General features: G+C 34.5%; 1 protein-coding gene across 1 annotated transcript; it reads left to right on the plus strand.

The window, feature by feature from the left end:
- The first annotated feature begins 924 nt into the window (after positions 1-924).
- Positions 925-13873, plus strand: LOC120330729 (VWFA and cache domain-containing protein 1-like). The gene is made up of 24 exons (XM_078113517.1): positions 925-1136; positions 1562-1624; positions 2262-2420; positions 2738-2949; positions 3262-3421; positions 3633-3774; positions 4362-4436; positions 4542-4724; positions 4807-4880; positions 5312-5450; positions 5667-5819; positions 5903-6020; positions 6209-6320; positions 6689-6857; positions 7110-7243; positions 7556-7734; positions 10736-10846; positions 11110-11208; positions 11539-11722; positions 11803-11955; positions 12105-12205; positions 12594-12754; positions 12996-13072; positions 13669-13873. Exons 1-23 carry the CDS (start codon positions 951-953, stop codon positions 13064-13066), a joined length of 3138 nt encoding a protein of 1045 aa, XP_077969643.1. The 5' UTR covers positions 925-950; the 3' UTR covers positions 13067-13072; positions 13669-13873.
- The last annotated feature ends 1475 nt before the right edge of the window (positions 13874-15348 follow it).

Genomic DNA, 15348 nt, shown 5'->3' on the forward strand with positions numbered 1-15348 from the left:
AATCAACAATGAACTATATTTTCATGCATAATTATCTGTTCTTTTATTAAACAGACTATGCGGAATTCCGAAGATTTTACGTTTTTCAATAAAGTGAACGGAATCTCCCACAAAATTTCAGATGAACCAGATTTCTTCAATTGGCTTCATTATTATAGGTTGAAATTTTATTCAATTAGTTTTCAGTGCATTTAGATGAGTTTTCCGAACTTTGGCTCAGGACAAGCCTCGGGATTTATGCATCTTCTAGGTCTGGAGTAAGACTGTAATTTTCTTGAAACGCAATTTATTTCTTTTGTCTAATGTCATTATTTTCTTGTCTTTGAAAACTAAAAAAAAACGATTTGAATCCATTTGAGTTTTAATACCTTAGTATCAAGCAAGAAACTCTCTCTCTGGTTTACTGGGTTATTTAAGGCGGAGGGCGGTATTGTAATTGTAAATTTTTGCATGATTTGCTGATGTGGGAAATATTATATCTAACCAAACATAAAAAATGAGGCATTTTCTGAGTTGTGGACTCAAGTAAAAATATCTGAGTCTCACTGGTTAAATTATTGCACATTGACTGAAATTGCAGTTCTGCAGTAAAAATTCGAAGAGAACAAAACGATAAAAAACATTACAATAGGCGATACACGTTCTGCATTCGCAAGTAATCATTTTAATAGCTCCAAGGCAGTTCGGTTCATGATTTTAAATTATTTAAATAAAATAACGATGATATGTACGTCTTAAATCAAAATTTATCCTTTAAAATTTAATTTTTCTCAACGAAAAACAGTCAGATTACATCATAAACCAATAATAATAAAATCAGGTTTCACGTAAGGTATGAGTTGAAAAAAGGCAAAACGCATGTATCACATGTCACGTATGTGGTATAAAAAGACTTTCCCGGACATCGGCTTCAAACTAAGAAAACTTGTGCCGAAGGGAGACAAGTTTATATGAACCATTGTGCCAAGAAAACCAAAATGATGAAAGCTTTTATCGCCTGGCTTTACTTATTCGCAATAGGAAATGCAAATACGATTAAAAAAACTAACGAAGAAATGGCCTTACAAGCTGCTGAAGGTATGAGCAGAAATATTGAAGATGTTTTAACGACAACACTTGGGTATGATAATTTTCAGGTAAGGGAAGTTTGGCATGAATTTTCTACCAGTATGCCGGAGTTATCTAGTTTTTGCTTCCCATTACCATTCACCATATCGACACCATCAAAAGTTGAAATATGCTAAGACACTAAAATACCACATCGATTTATCGAGGTATTTCTCAAGCATTATTTATCTATATTTTCTAATAAACTGCACACTATAGAGTGCTCGTAGACATATTCTGTTCAGACTATGGAGGCTCGTCACCGTTTATTAGTAATCTTTTAGTTTGAGAATCGGAACCTTTCCGATTTTGTATTGATTTGAAACACATGAAAATACCAGTAATTTTGCTGCCAGTATTTATAATAATTTAATGTCAACTTTACCAGAATTAAATATATTAATTACTAGATATAAAAAGCTTAATTTTTCCACTTTATCCTTTTTTTTTGCAGAAACATTTTGACGGTCTTTCATTTACGCCTAATACAGAAGACGGAGATGCGGTGTTAGACAAGGTACTTTGTTAGTTTATAAGACTAATGTATTATCATATTGAATTATTAACGTTTTCTAATGTGTATCATTCAGTAGACATTCAGTACCTGGCATATTCTGATTGGCATATCTCATTGGCAAGTCCATAATCGCATATTTATGATGCAAAAATTTTGTAAAGTAGTGGATTCCATTTCTGTGCAATGAGGAAAAATTCCGGTATTTTGCAATATATATTGGAAAATTTCCGGAATAAAAATTGATCAGAAATATTTAGGTCGCTTTGACCTTATTTTTTTAACAGCGTCGATTTTCACCGAACTCGTGTCGCAATATTTAGAACTATATCTTTTGGTTTATAAACCTGTACATTAAATGAAGATGAATAAAACATATAGCCCTTGTGCGTCAGTGTTTATCTGATGCAAAATTCCATGTAAAGGGCATGTATTGAAAAACTCGAAATAAAATACACAATACTGTCTGCTGCCCGATAAAGTTTAACGCTCCCTCTGACATCAAAGACGTTTTCGGGTATTCAAACGAATTTAATCAAGATTAAAGTTTTTTGAACTTCCCATTTCTAAACTGACCAATATGTATAGCCAAGCGAAAGCGAACTTATTTATGCACAAATCTTTTATTTTATTTTCACAGTTGGCCAACAGATTCGGAGGAATGTTTATGGACAGAAACACCAGACTGTTAAAATTGAAAGAAGTTGTAGAACAATCCATTTCCGATACAACTACTATGACAGAATGCTGCAAACTGAATGCCAGTGAACTGACAATGGACGACAGATTTAAGCAACCGGTATTTGACAATTTGTATCGTACATATGTAAATATATTTCACAAGATTAGAACTAATTTATTAAGGGGGCAAATGCAGAGCACTTAGCATGTTGGCAAAATCAAGATGGCATCACGGCATGGATATACGTCCCTAGAATACGCAATAAATTGAATGAACTAAAAAATATTGGGTTTATTGAAAATAATTTAAAAATGGAAATTATTGTTTTTAAAGTAGAATTTGCCTTTTGTGTCAATGAAACCTATTCTAATGAAATAAATCAATATATAATGTGTGTTCGTCAAAAAATTATTAAGATTTTGTCGAACGTTTAGGTCGAGGTGTCAAGCGCATGCTATCAAAAAGCCATCAATACCAAGGCCATGAGCGGATCATTGACAGCTGGAAAATTTGAAGAAGTTGCCGAACAAAATATGCGAGACACACCTTCATTAAAATGGCAATACTTCGGCAGTGAAAAAGGAATAATGACAATATACCCTAAAGCGATAAAACAAGATTGTGATGCGTATGATCCAAGACTGAGGTGAATATTTGTCGAAGCTCAACTGGTTTACTTTGTCAGCCCTCATCGTAAACTACATATTATATTCAAGTTATTTGTGTACCAACCCATGCTTTCTGCTTTGTCTTTTTTTTAAAACTTTTTTCGCCATAGTAATTGACAGCAACAGACAAAAAATATAATTAAGATATCACTATGACTCAATTTTCATTTTCTCGGCCTATTACGTCGACTTATTTATTTGTTGTTCGGAAAACAGGTTCAACATGTTTAAGTGTAGACATCTGCCAGTAAGTTTAATTTTATTAGCCAATAACTATTTCAAACCAACAGACCATGGTACGTGAAAGCAAATGTCCCAGAGCCAAAGGATGTCGTGATTCTAATTGATAAAAGTAGCTCAATGGGATCTTTATACGGCGGAAAAACATTGTTGGATATTGCAAAAGAAGCAGCGCAAATTGTTGTCAGCACACTGAATCCACGTGACAGGGTAATTTCCAATGTTATAACTTATTCACAATCCTCATGTGGTATTGTAATAAACTAATATAAATAGCAGATAGCAATAAATGTCTTCTCTAGCTGGGGTTTTTAACGAACGAAAAAGTTGATATTAATAAAACTGGATTAACATTAGAGATCGATATCCTTGACGTCTAATGATTATTGTATTTCATATTGTGTACATTTTAATTTCCAAGGTGGCTGTTATTGGGTTTTCCGATAATCTTTCATTAATGGGAAACGAGCCAGATAAAAGTTGCTTTGAAAATCAACTCGCTGCAGCAACTCATGAAAATATTCATGAAATCAATGAATTTATCGATGAAATGAGTTTGGAAGGTGTGCACTATTATAAATATATATCATTATAAAAATGTTTTTTTCAATACCTAATGGCAATTTCAACGCATGAACATAAATATTTATTAAGTTTTTCTTGACGAAAAAAGCCCACGATATGATTGCAACAGATAAAGCGGTTATTTGGGTGTTATTGGCGGTATATAGGCTATATTATTAAACTTCATAGGCGAGGTTGTGTAAAATATTCTATAACTTATGTATACTGCATGCGTGTTATGTAGAAAATCAAACACAAAGTTGAATCCCATATTAGATTATTGCGGGTTCTAAGCGGATTTATTTTTAATCATGAATCCATCATAAACACTGAATTATCTTATTGAAATATTTGAAGTAAATTCACAATTTGGAATCAAATTGAGCACGTGGCACCTATCTATACTTTAAACGACATGTAATAATAATTATGAAAAACTTTAATAATTTCTCAAATTTAAATCTAAGTTGAATTGGACTCAAATCCAACTCGGAGGAAAACTGAATTTACTTAGAAACGGCGTCCATTTAATCATTGTGTGATGTGGCTGCTACAAATTTTTATCAGTCATTTTTTATTATCACAGGTTCTACAATGTATGGATTGGCGTTGTCTAAGGCTTTTGATTACTTTGAAAATACAGAATCGTTGGCAGGACGTGGTAAATACATTCTTTCACTCAGAAGTCCAAATATGTTGAACAACTACAAACTAAAAATACCATGAAACACGTTAAAACTTTCAATATATATTGAATTTGTTTCAGAGCGAGTCGTAATATTATTTTCGGATGGAATTCCAACTGATAAATCAGCACAAATGACTGAATCATACCAACCTCTGGAAGATAATAACGAGACAAATGAATATATTTTAAACCTTCTTAAAGAAAGAAATGGAAAACTGGGTGAAATGGCAATGGTGATGACATATGGTCTCAAAAATTTAGGTATGTAGGCCGTTGATATTGGTTCCCTACTCAATAAAAGTGCAATATATAGAAATTGAAAATCTCTATTGAACATTTCCAGAAAAATCTATTTTGGAGGACATGGCAAATGTGAAAGGTGACTTGTACGATTTTGACAAGAGTAAAACTACAGAGGTATGAATGCATCAAATATATAGAGTTTTGAAATTGTCAAGGCTGTGAACTCGGGGAAAATTCCTCTTTATACTCTAGACAAAAAATTAAGTCCAATCCCATTTCCGAACAATCAAAATCATTGGCTTATGCAAGTCTTCTTTATTATCATTGAAGCCCAAAATGCCAACTCCAACAAGTCAGAATCTCGACTCCGGAAAGTTTAAAAATACGACCCCGGCTTCGACTCTGGTGAAAACATAACAAACTCCAGAACGACGGCACTGATTCAATCACTCATATTTTAACTTGCTTTATAATTGAAGTTGCGCACGTTTATCATTCAAGTCGAATGCTGTTGATTGACGAACGACTGAAGACTTTTTCTATATACTTCATCTACATTTGCAAAGTATTGTTACAGCACAAGATAACAATATTTTTTTTTTCAGCCAGGAGAATACACTCACGTAGAGAATCCATCAAATCTGAGACAAGAAATGGTTTCATACTACAATCACTTCGCAAAAAACACTCCCATCGTAGAACAGCCCATTTGGTCACTTGCTTATCTGGACTGGTATGGCTTAGGTACGTAATGATAAAAAGATAGAATATTTTCACATATTGACATGACTTAACTTTCTTGATTGTATAACATGATCCGTACTGGCGAAAAGCTTGTTTTGCTATAAAAAAGTATATTTATGTTTCATAATAAAAGTTACAAATTTGTGCGGGAACAATTGTTTAAATGCTATACGCGTTCATGTATACAGTATATATATATAAATCTATATTATACAGGTCTTATGATGACTGGCTCTCTACCAATCAATGATAAAGAAGGCAATATTCTTGGAGTGGTCGGAGTCGATATGACTATGAACGATTTGATTTGTGGATCGTTTTTCTTCAGACCTTCTGAATTATCGTATGTTTTCATTATTGATCCTCAAGGTAAGTGTAATAATTTTATACTCTTACACTATTTTTCGTTATAGTAGAAACAGATATTATAACCCAATTTTCTTACTTTCTAGGTTATGTGCTCTATCATCCTTTATTTGTTTACACCGATGACAACGAAGTCAAACAAACAGATATTTTAGCATTTGAAACTGATTCAAACATGATCGATGTCATTGAAAGCATGAAGAGGTGATTTATAATTTCTATTATCGAAATTCTATTAAACCATATACATAGCACAGAGTAAAAAACTAATTTATAAAATGCACATAGCCAAATTCCTGCATTCAACACCATTTAATATATCAAACGTTTTGTATATTCTTAAATGTATCGTGTATCCATTAATCTAACTCTCGTTAACATTCTACACAAAGTGGGGAAACCGGATCAAAAGCTTTCAAATCGCATCGAGTAGTTCCAGCTGGCGGAAACAGGCTTCTTGGAATGAAAACAGTTTCTGTTACAACGAACGCACACTGGAAAAAAGTAATTCATTATACTTTAGTTCTTATCGACCAGTGCTTATCCTAGTGGCCACTTAGGAGCGATGGTCAAATATCCGAAAGGGTCGGTAGGAGAACAATGTGGCATTCTCGAAAGTGTCAGAATTTTCGCGAAACCAAATTTACAAATAAATGACAAAATTATTAATTAATGAGTCCTTTCCATCATTAAACGGGATCTCGTTAAAGATCCGCAAGCTTGGCAATCTCATTACCAAGCAACAAGAAATACTTGGTTAATTGATTTGCAATAAAATCTTTGTAACTTTACGTTTTTTTTATGGAGTACTGTATAGATTGCTGTAAACGGCATCGGTACATAAAAGTATTCAAATTTTTCTTTCTCATCAGATACCCAATAGTGACTTCAGACTCTGTGTCATATTATCAAACGAAGATCAAGAATCAACTTTGCAAACTGTAGAACCAAAAAAGGACGAAACCTTTTTACATCATCGCCTGGATGTTGTTAAACCTAAGACTCCATGCCAGTGTTTTTCCGACAACCCATGTGCAATGAGTAAGTTTGTGCATTCAGATCGAGGGAGGGACGTCTTGACAGACTTTTATAAAGGCACAATTCCGAAAAAAAACACCTCTATTTAAAAATTTACCAAAAAATACCATTCAGATTCACATACCCAACTTCTACTTATCACACGTAGTTGTTGTAGAGAAATAATACCTAATTGAGCAGCATTATTAAAAGCTGTTATCGAAATATATAAATCCCATTAAAATTTTTCCTGCAATAATGTTCTGTTATCTCTAGACGAATCAGTGGTATTTGTGGGACCACGAGCATTTGTAGTGTTGGATCATCATTTGGAAAGGAAAGAGACTTCTGAACTTATAAACTCGATCGATAAATATATGATGACTGGAGAAGGATACAACCCATTTAGAGTAAGGATTCTATTGCAGTTCATTTCACTTAAATATACATTAATGGGAGAGTTTATTCACATTTTGCATCTGTGCCTGAGCTCGTCTGGCTAGGAACAATTCCGATATAAATCTGTGTCAGCAATAAAACAAATTACGAGCCGTCGGATAATTCGTTGATCGAGACATTAAATCAAAGAATGTATACGATTAATTATATACTGTACCTGACTGATAGTTTCGAGCGCTAACTCGCAAATTATAAAACAATTTAATCTAGTTATACGTAAAGATGAGTATCCAATCTGGAATGGTATTTATATTTTAAATCAGCCTGGAATCCGTGATGATGTCTGGGCTACGAGACCAGCGGAAAAATATTGGCAAGCTAATTCAGATACGGAATACGAGAGATACACGTTTTGGAAATATATAGCAACATCTAGCGGAATAGTTCGTTTCTTCCCTGGCGCTGTTTTTCCGAAAGATTATGATGCTATTGATCGCCCATGGTGAGAAAAAATATGAAAATATTTTTTATCTATAATATGTACCAATATTACTCACATAGAGCTGCACGTGACTCCAAAAATCATAGACCCGCTTGATGCACAAAAATATTTTAGTGCCCTCAAAATTGATTGGCTGATTCCAGTTTGTCCGATGATTTGTGATATTGAAAGGATAATTATCATAGTTAACAGTTCGCTCACGCGTTCTTCGTCTTTGTTTGTTTACGTTACACAGTTCTCTCGTTACGCTTGAGCGTTGCGTCATGGTATTCTCTCAACGCGATATTGTGGTGCGTCGTGTAGTCCTCAGCTATCTGGATGTAGCCGATGTCTAAGGAGGATGTAGGTTATCGTACTGATTAGAGATGTACCGATACCACTCTTTTCGCCGATACCGATACCGATCCGATACCAGCTAAAAACGCCGATACCGATACCGATACGCCGATACTACAAAAAGGCCGATACTACCGATATTCCGATACCGATACTATGTAATTATTATATAATTAGGTGTGCTGTGTAGGGCAGACGGGTTAAAACAATGGTCTTTGAGCGTTGTTCATAGCACACATTATTTCAGATCGAAAAAGAGATCTATCACATAATATGAAATTGATGTTTGGCATCCAGATGCTTTAACTGATTAAGATACACGCTAGTAATCTCGGTGTTCAATTAGAAAAATCCTGAGCCGGGATGTCCAATTCGAATTTATTGTTAATATCGCGACTTTCGAATATCGTTATTTATGTTTAAAAGAATATCGCCCACACATTCTAGCGCCGCCGTCCTACGTTCAAATTAAAAGCATTTTACAAATATTTTATTTTGTGGTTAATCGTAATCATCGCCGCAATAAAACAAAGCCAACATGAAAGAATATCAATCAGCACCGACAAGAAGAAGGCCTACCCATAACCGTCGAGGAGTTTTTTTTTTATTTTACTATTTTATAATATTTTACAATTGCTATCATATATTTTGAGACAATCTAGTCTAACTCTAGGCGGTCATGTCAAAATATCTATAAAGAAATTGTGTAGTTAAACAAAATTAAAGTTAATACCTGCGTAGACTGATAATTGTGTCGGAATTTAGTTTATCGACGTCGACGGACTAAAATGATAATAAATGATAGTCGTAATTGACGACAAACAGTCAGAATTTATATCCGTGCCAAAAGTGCATGTGCCGTTATTCAGGACCCCAATTCCACTGTATGATTTAAAACTGGGCGCCTACTTGCTTTTCGTTATGTGCTGTGTTGATATATTTCTTCATAATTACTATGTAATATCAAAAATGTCAGTATACAAATTTGACAGCAAAAATAGCCAAATTAGTTAAGCTAGTTTGACTGATGAATAGCTAAAAACAGGTGAATCCTATTCTCTCGCGGGGATGGGGACAAGTATGGCTCATAGCTCACGATCTCTCCAGACAAAAAATAAATTGAAAAGTAGTATTCCAATTATCTTTTAAAACATTCTGGACCAAATCAAAAAAGGAAATATATCGGAAATATCGGCCTTAATCTAACCGATACCGATACATGGCCGATACCGAAATAATGACCGATATTGCCGATACCGATACCCGATACTGATACATCGGTACATCTCTAGTACTGATATGATATCGTTATATATTGTTTGAATGTCTCGTTCGACAGAAATCGATTGCTTCTACGAGCAAATCTCATCTCATCAAAACTCATCATAGAATAACATCTCGAGAAAAATTCAAATGTTCAATAACAAACTGTTACCAATTTTAATTTCCAGTTATCGTCGTTACACATTACATACCACGTGTGGCAACTTTTTAATGTATCGTCGACTAAAATACCGCCCGACACTCGACCCGGCGTATGTCGCGCGTGGGCGATAGGAACGGATTCATCAGCGACTCGAAATCCAAGATATTGTAGTTTATTGTGAGCGTAAAATAAATCTAACAAAACGCATTGTTTTGCGTTATAACTTCGTATTTTCGGAAGCTGGGTGTCGTAAAATATAAGATTTGATCTAAATTAATCGCAAATAATATTTTATCATCTAACGTCGGGTAGGCCTACTCATCATTTCCCGGGAGAACTCGAAAAGTCATTTAATTTAAAATGAAGAATGTTTCACTATTCCAAAAAATTAGGATTGTTGCAATCGGAAAATTGTCTGTAAGATGGCAGTCGGCACCAATAATAGTAAATAAAATGGTGCAATAACGCCGCCTTCGCGTTCTGAATATTCAAGGTAGGATTACGGTGTTTGATGTCTGCCGCAAACGTTTTTGCGGGCTCTTTGCGAGAAAACACTAGTATAATCACACGAGACAGATTTCGTCGCGAGAGAATAACGTTCGTCCTTGATTGATAAATTATAAATCCGAAATACAAAAATTGACGCAAGCGGCGAAGTGGCGGAAACCGATCGCGAGTCACAGGAATTCGAATACCCCGGATTCGGTATTCTATATCGTTCATCCCTACCTGGGAGTATCTGGATTCTTACTTTTGTGCTGTAATCCTGGTATAAACCTTTTTTTACTATCCAATAATTGCAATCACAGAACAGCAGAATTACTCCGCCCCGACTCTACTTTGATAACTTATGGTGCCGGCGAAAAGATGACTGGCAGATGCCACGACCCCTTACTTTATCCTAATGCTTCAGTATATCTTTTCATTTCTTTGAAGCAACAAAACCATTCCAAATACGCAAATAAATTCAAACTGAATCCTTTTCCGTACGCTTCATAATATAGCATACTGATGACGTAGTAACGCATCACTCATGCGTAGCGAACCGGTCGTGAGCGAACTATATTCAGTAAACTATTATAATATAAATCTTATGTAAACTTATCCTCAGCGTGCAAACTTTTTCAGACACAATCCGGGGTAGATTTTTATCTCCCTCGATATGGGACTTGAATGAAATATTTCAAATACTCGTGAAATAAGATAAATCGGAATGAACGTTATTTATTTGTCGTTTAGGTACCGAAATGCCATAGCGCATGAAGGAAAATCTACAATTACGCGACCATACAAAGATCCAATTGCCAAAGAGCTTCTTTTCACAATAAGTAAAGCAATATATGGCGGAGGGTAAGATCAATTTTTGTTGTTGCATATTCTGTTTGGTGTTAATAATTTATTTAGGTAATTAACTTTTTCCTCAATACCAGCACTTCTGTTTAGTCTTTAACTTGGACACAATCACAATTCACGTACTAATGAATTTGGTATTCAATATTTTATGAAAGAATATCTATGAATGAAAAAAGATTACTAAGTGAATGTTTTCTTCACTCAATAGCTACTATTCATTTCCTTTTCTTCTATTTTAACTTGAATTTTAAACACACTAGACAAAAAGACAAAGTGAACTCTGTTATGGGAATTGATCTCAGAGTTGAATTCATTGGAATGCTGATGGAGAAGAACTTCCCTGGATGGTTTAACTCTGGGCAAGTATTAAATTAAACCTAACGGACATAATCCTTTTATATTAAATTAGAAATTATTGAATTAATTGAGAAAATGAGCTTTTCAAATTTAAGCCGTGAAATTAGTATTAATCAAGTATTAGAATTCTTAATTTTCATTGTAACATTGTCTCACTTATATATATATATATATATATTCGTTAAAGTATAGTTACGGAAAGACTTTTCGAGTGTGCCCTATTCAGTACACCAGGCTAGACTCGTATTATTTCTCGTCCCATCAAAAGTGCAGATGGATTTGTGCATTGTGTTTAATGCTGTTGTATTTATGCATTTGTATATAAATTTCAGACTCACTCTCATCGATTCAACTGGATTTGTGTTGTACGGTGCAAACCTCGATCTCGAATCTGCTTTACCAACTCATATCACTCAGACAGAACCATCCATTTCTGATTCTTTGATTGCCAATAATATAATGACTCAAACTGAATGTGTTATAGTTGAAGAAACAGCTATCCAACACACATACAAAGTGAGTAAAACGAATCTAATTTTCACGATTTGATGCAAGGTTCATTTTCTAATTAATGCTATATTTTATTCAAACGTTAGATCGAAGGAACCAAGTTCTTCAGAGGCAAGACATCGGGTGGTTGTATATTTGAATTTGTACCAATACCAAGAACTAACCTGTACGCCATTCACCGCCAAGGACCATGTTGGCCAACATCCACATCTTGCGTTTGCTCGAGTGTCGATTCAACGGTTTGTAAATTTTATTTTCCACATTTTGTTTGTACACGCGTGAATCGTATTGAGCTTCAATGCTGCCATTCCAATGCAATTGAGTGCAGTAAAATACATCAGTGTACAGTAATATGATAGTAGCCTTGTTGTCATTGTCCATGTTTCAGACTCGTCAATGCATCAGCGGTGGTCCCGGAAGATGTGAATGTCCGTGCACAACTCCATTCGAACAGTATAATACCTGCACCAACAAATATGATTTTACTGGGTGAGTAGCCATTATTGAAACAATTCACTGAAGTTTATTATCCTATTAGCTAGCCAACTTTAACGTTCGTATACACTTAACGCCAAGATAGACAGGCAGAAATGCAACGACGTTACTTTATCGACAACCCCAAAAACGTGACTTACTACCACAGAGATATATTTTCAGTTCATTGCTTACTTATTACTACAAGAGAAAACGTTCGCATGAGTAGCAAAGCGAATTATGACGCAATAAAAATACCACCGTAAACTTTGCGCCTACTTTCTTCAAATAGGATGGTAAATACGAATGTTTTTTTCAACAACTACGTTTTCATACATTTGCCTTTCTACTTGTAACACATTAGTTCACAATAATATAAAAAAAAAGTTACGTGAAATTACAGAGTAAATAGCGTGGCGTGTACTCCTCCACCAAGAACATTCATGTCAGTGTCATCTAGCGATTCAACCGGACTTCCACAATGCAGTAAATATATTATTGTCGGAGAAGATAGAGATGATGAATATAAGAAACCGGATGAAAAGTCAGGAATTTCGACTGAAGGTGATTTAAGGACCTCCTGAAGTATGCGCACCAAGATGGCGCACAACCTGAACTCAGGTTGTGTACCAGGTTGGGGTTCCGGTTATGCGACATCTTGGTGCGCATAGTTCAGGAATACCTTGTAATGCCTTCGAAATTTTCATCTTATTCACACTTTCAACAGTATGCGGCTTCGCATTTGTAAATATTTTCCCATGTTTGTAAATGCGATCATATCTCAGTATCTAAATTTTTATTTCAGCTGTGGCTGCCGGTGGATCCGCTGCTATCGTTTTGGCTTTGTTGCTGACTGCTGTTCGTATACGCATGTAGATGCAGGTATGTTTCTCGAAATTACTGTGGAGTTAGGGTAAAACTATTCAACTCCATTTCCAACTCCGAGCTCAGCTCAGCTTCCGACTCCGGATAATAAAAGGAGATTATGGCCCTATGAGTACCATAATTTTTATCTTGAGAAACCTTACTACAGGGGTCGGCACCCTACGACCCGCGGGCCGGATCCGGCTCGCGACGCTTCACTGACTTATAGTAACAAAACACCAACCAAATTTTTTTCTTGAAGTAAGACGACCCAGTTGAGTTCACGAGTTGTCACTGTATTCGCGCTGCTGAAAATTTAACTTCTGATCTGTAGCCCATCCGTTCGGTTTATAACTTTCTAAAAATATGTGCGGCCCGCTAATGACTTGCAACCCTTAATTTTGGCCCACGAGCTACAAAAGGTTGCCGTCCCTGCCTTACTACATTTCCGGTAAATATTTAGTTTTCCACCGTGTGTAGTTAGTAATGTCGACACTGTGGTAGATCATGTCTACACAATTCACAGAATCGGTGGTGAAGCTATTCATCGATTATTTATAGAATATAATATAGAAAAATACAAATGTTTTAATACAGTGATTTGAATTTTTCAGGCGTTAATTTAGGCATCAACAATCAAGATGAAATCAATTTCAAAACACAACCCAGGAAGAAGTCAAATCTATAAATATATATCAATGTCAATTAGTTTTTTCACATCGTCTTAGATTGTTACTTTTGCCATTAGAAAGTTTATTTCTGATACAAAAAGGGAACTTGAATGATTTTCGTAATAAACTAATCAAAACATCTGGAAAATTGAGTATTTTTTTGTTATCTTTGATTCCACCTCACTGAAATAAATAAGAGTTTTCTGAAATATACCAGTTCTTAGCAAAACCGTCAAATGAAATGTTATATTTACAATTTATGGTTCATGTTATTAATAACATAACAACACAATAAATCACAATAGTAATTCGATAAATATTGTTTTTTTTTGGCGTAAAAGGAAATAAAATTAATATAAATATTTTCTGAATGAGTGTTTACCCGAGATAGTCATTTTATTATTTATTTGCTAAAAAAAAGTATCCATTCAATGCCATAATGGTTTCTAACTGTGTTTACAAGCGCAGTCGCAATTGGCCATGTTTTCATGACATCACACACGCATTAAAATGCTATTTACATTCTCAAAACACAACCCAGCAATGAAGATAAGCGTAAAACTACACAAAATTTTCCACAATCATCGTTCATCTACAAATTAGAAATTATTTATGATCAATGGGTAAAAATGTTCGTGTTTAGGAATGGTAAAAATACTGGGTTGTGTTGTGGAATCTCGTAAGTTCTATTTTCTACTACTCAACTCAAGGCTAACGGCGTAAATAATTTAAATCACACGAAACGTTTATGTGACAATTTCTTTTTATAGTATTCATGCGTGTCTCAATGCAAATTGTGTACACAAAATTAGTTATCCCGGTAACTCTAACCATAAAAACAATAAGGATTTGCGAATATTTAACGTTCCATTTTCCATAGAGCTTTCATAAATATAACATGGTTAAAATAATTACGAAATTTACCATTCTTGAAATTTACCATTTGATTTCAAATCATAAATATTTTTTATTGAAATGAGATCGAATATTTTTTTCCAGTGTCACTAATAACATTTTTTTAACTATATTTACGTCATCTGTAGTTTGTCACTCTTACGTAAAATAATTGTGAATGTGTTATCGACTGTAATTTTCAACACAAAAAGCGAAAGATCAAATATTTTTATTCCAGTGTCACTAAGAAAATTTTATAATGATTATCACGTCACCAGTGTCATTTAACATAATATTTTGCCCCAAAAAAGAGTTAACAAAGGCTAGTTGGGTGATTGTGGTACTGAGCGTATCCATCGGCATACTGAAATTTTAATTGTACTTTATTTGTATCAACCTATACTGGGCTAATTCTTTGAGGAGTTTCTCACCATTGTACTATATATAGAGTTAACTTGATATTAAATTAACTTTCTTTCACATAAAATTAGCCAACCATTGCGACCTTAACAATAAATCAGTAACCCTGAAAAACGATCTTAAAAAATTACAGAACCTTTCCACACGCCTAAAATCGTCTTTTTACTCAAAATTTTTACGTGCGCTTGTGGTCGCGTCATGCAACAATAGTCAGACCACGGGGGAAAACCAAATTATTATAGCAGCAAAACAACATTCCAATGGTTTTTATAACTCCTATCCACACTTGATCAGGTAAGATTAAAAATA

This window comes from Styela clava, chromosome 6 (assembly GCF_964204865.1).
Source record: "Styela clava chromosome 6, kaStyClav1.hap1.2, whole genome shotgun sequence".
Classification (NCBI taxonomy): Eukaryota; Metazoa; Chordata; class Ascidiacea; order Stolidobranchia; family Styelidae; genus Styela; species Styela clava.

What these genes read in the sequence shown, in the direction of transcription:
- LOC120330729 (XM_078113517.1), top strand. Translation starts at nt 951, where the DNA reads ATGAACCATTGTGCCAAGAAAACCAAAATGATGAAAGCTTTTATCGCC. An exon ending in CGATGAAATGAGTTTGGAAG is followed by an intron (nt 3,775 to 4,361) that starts GTGTGCACTATT and finishes TTATTATCACAG; the next exon opens with GTTCTACAATGTATGGATTG. An exon ending in AAGGATACAACCCATTTAGA is followed by an intron (nt 7,244 to 7,555) that starts GTAAGGATTCTA and finishes ATTTTAAATCAG; the next exon opens with CCTGGAATCCGTGATGATGT.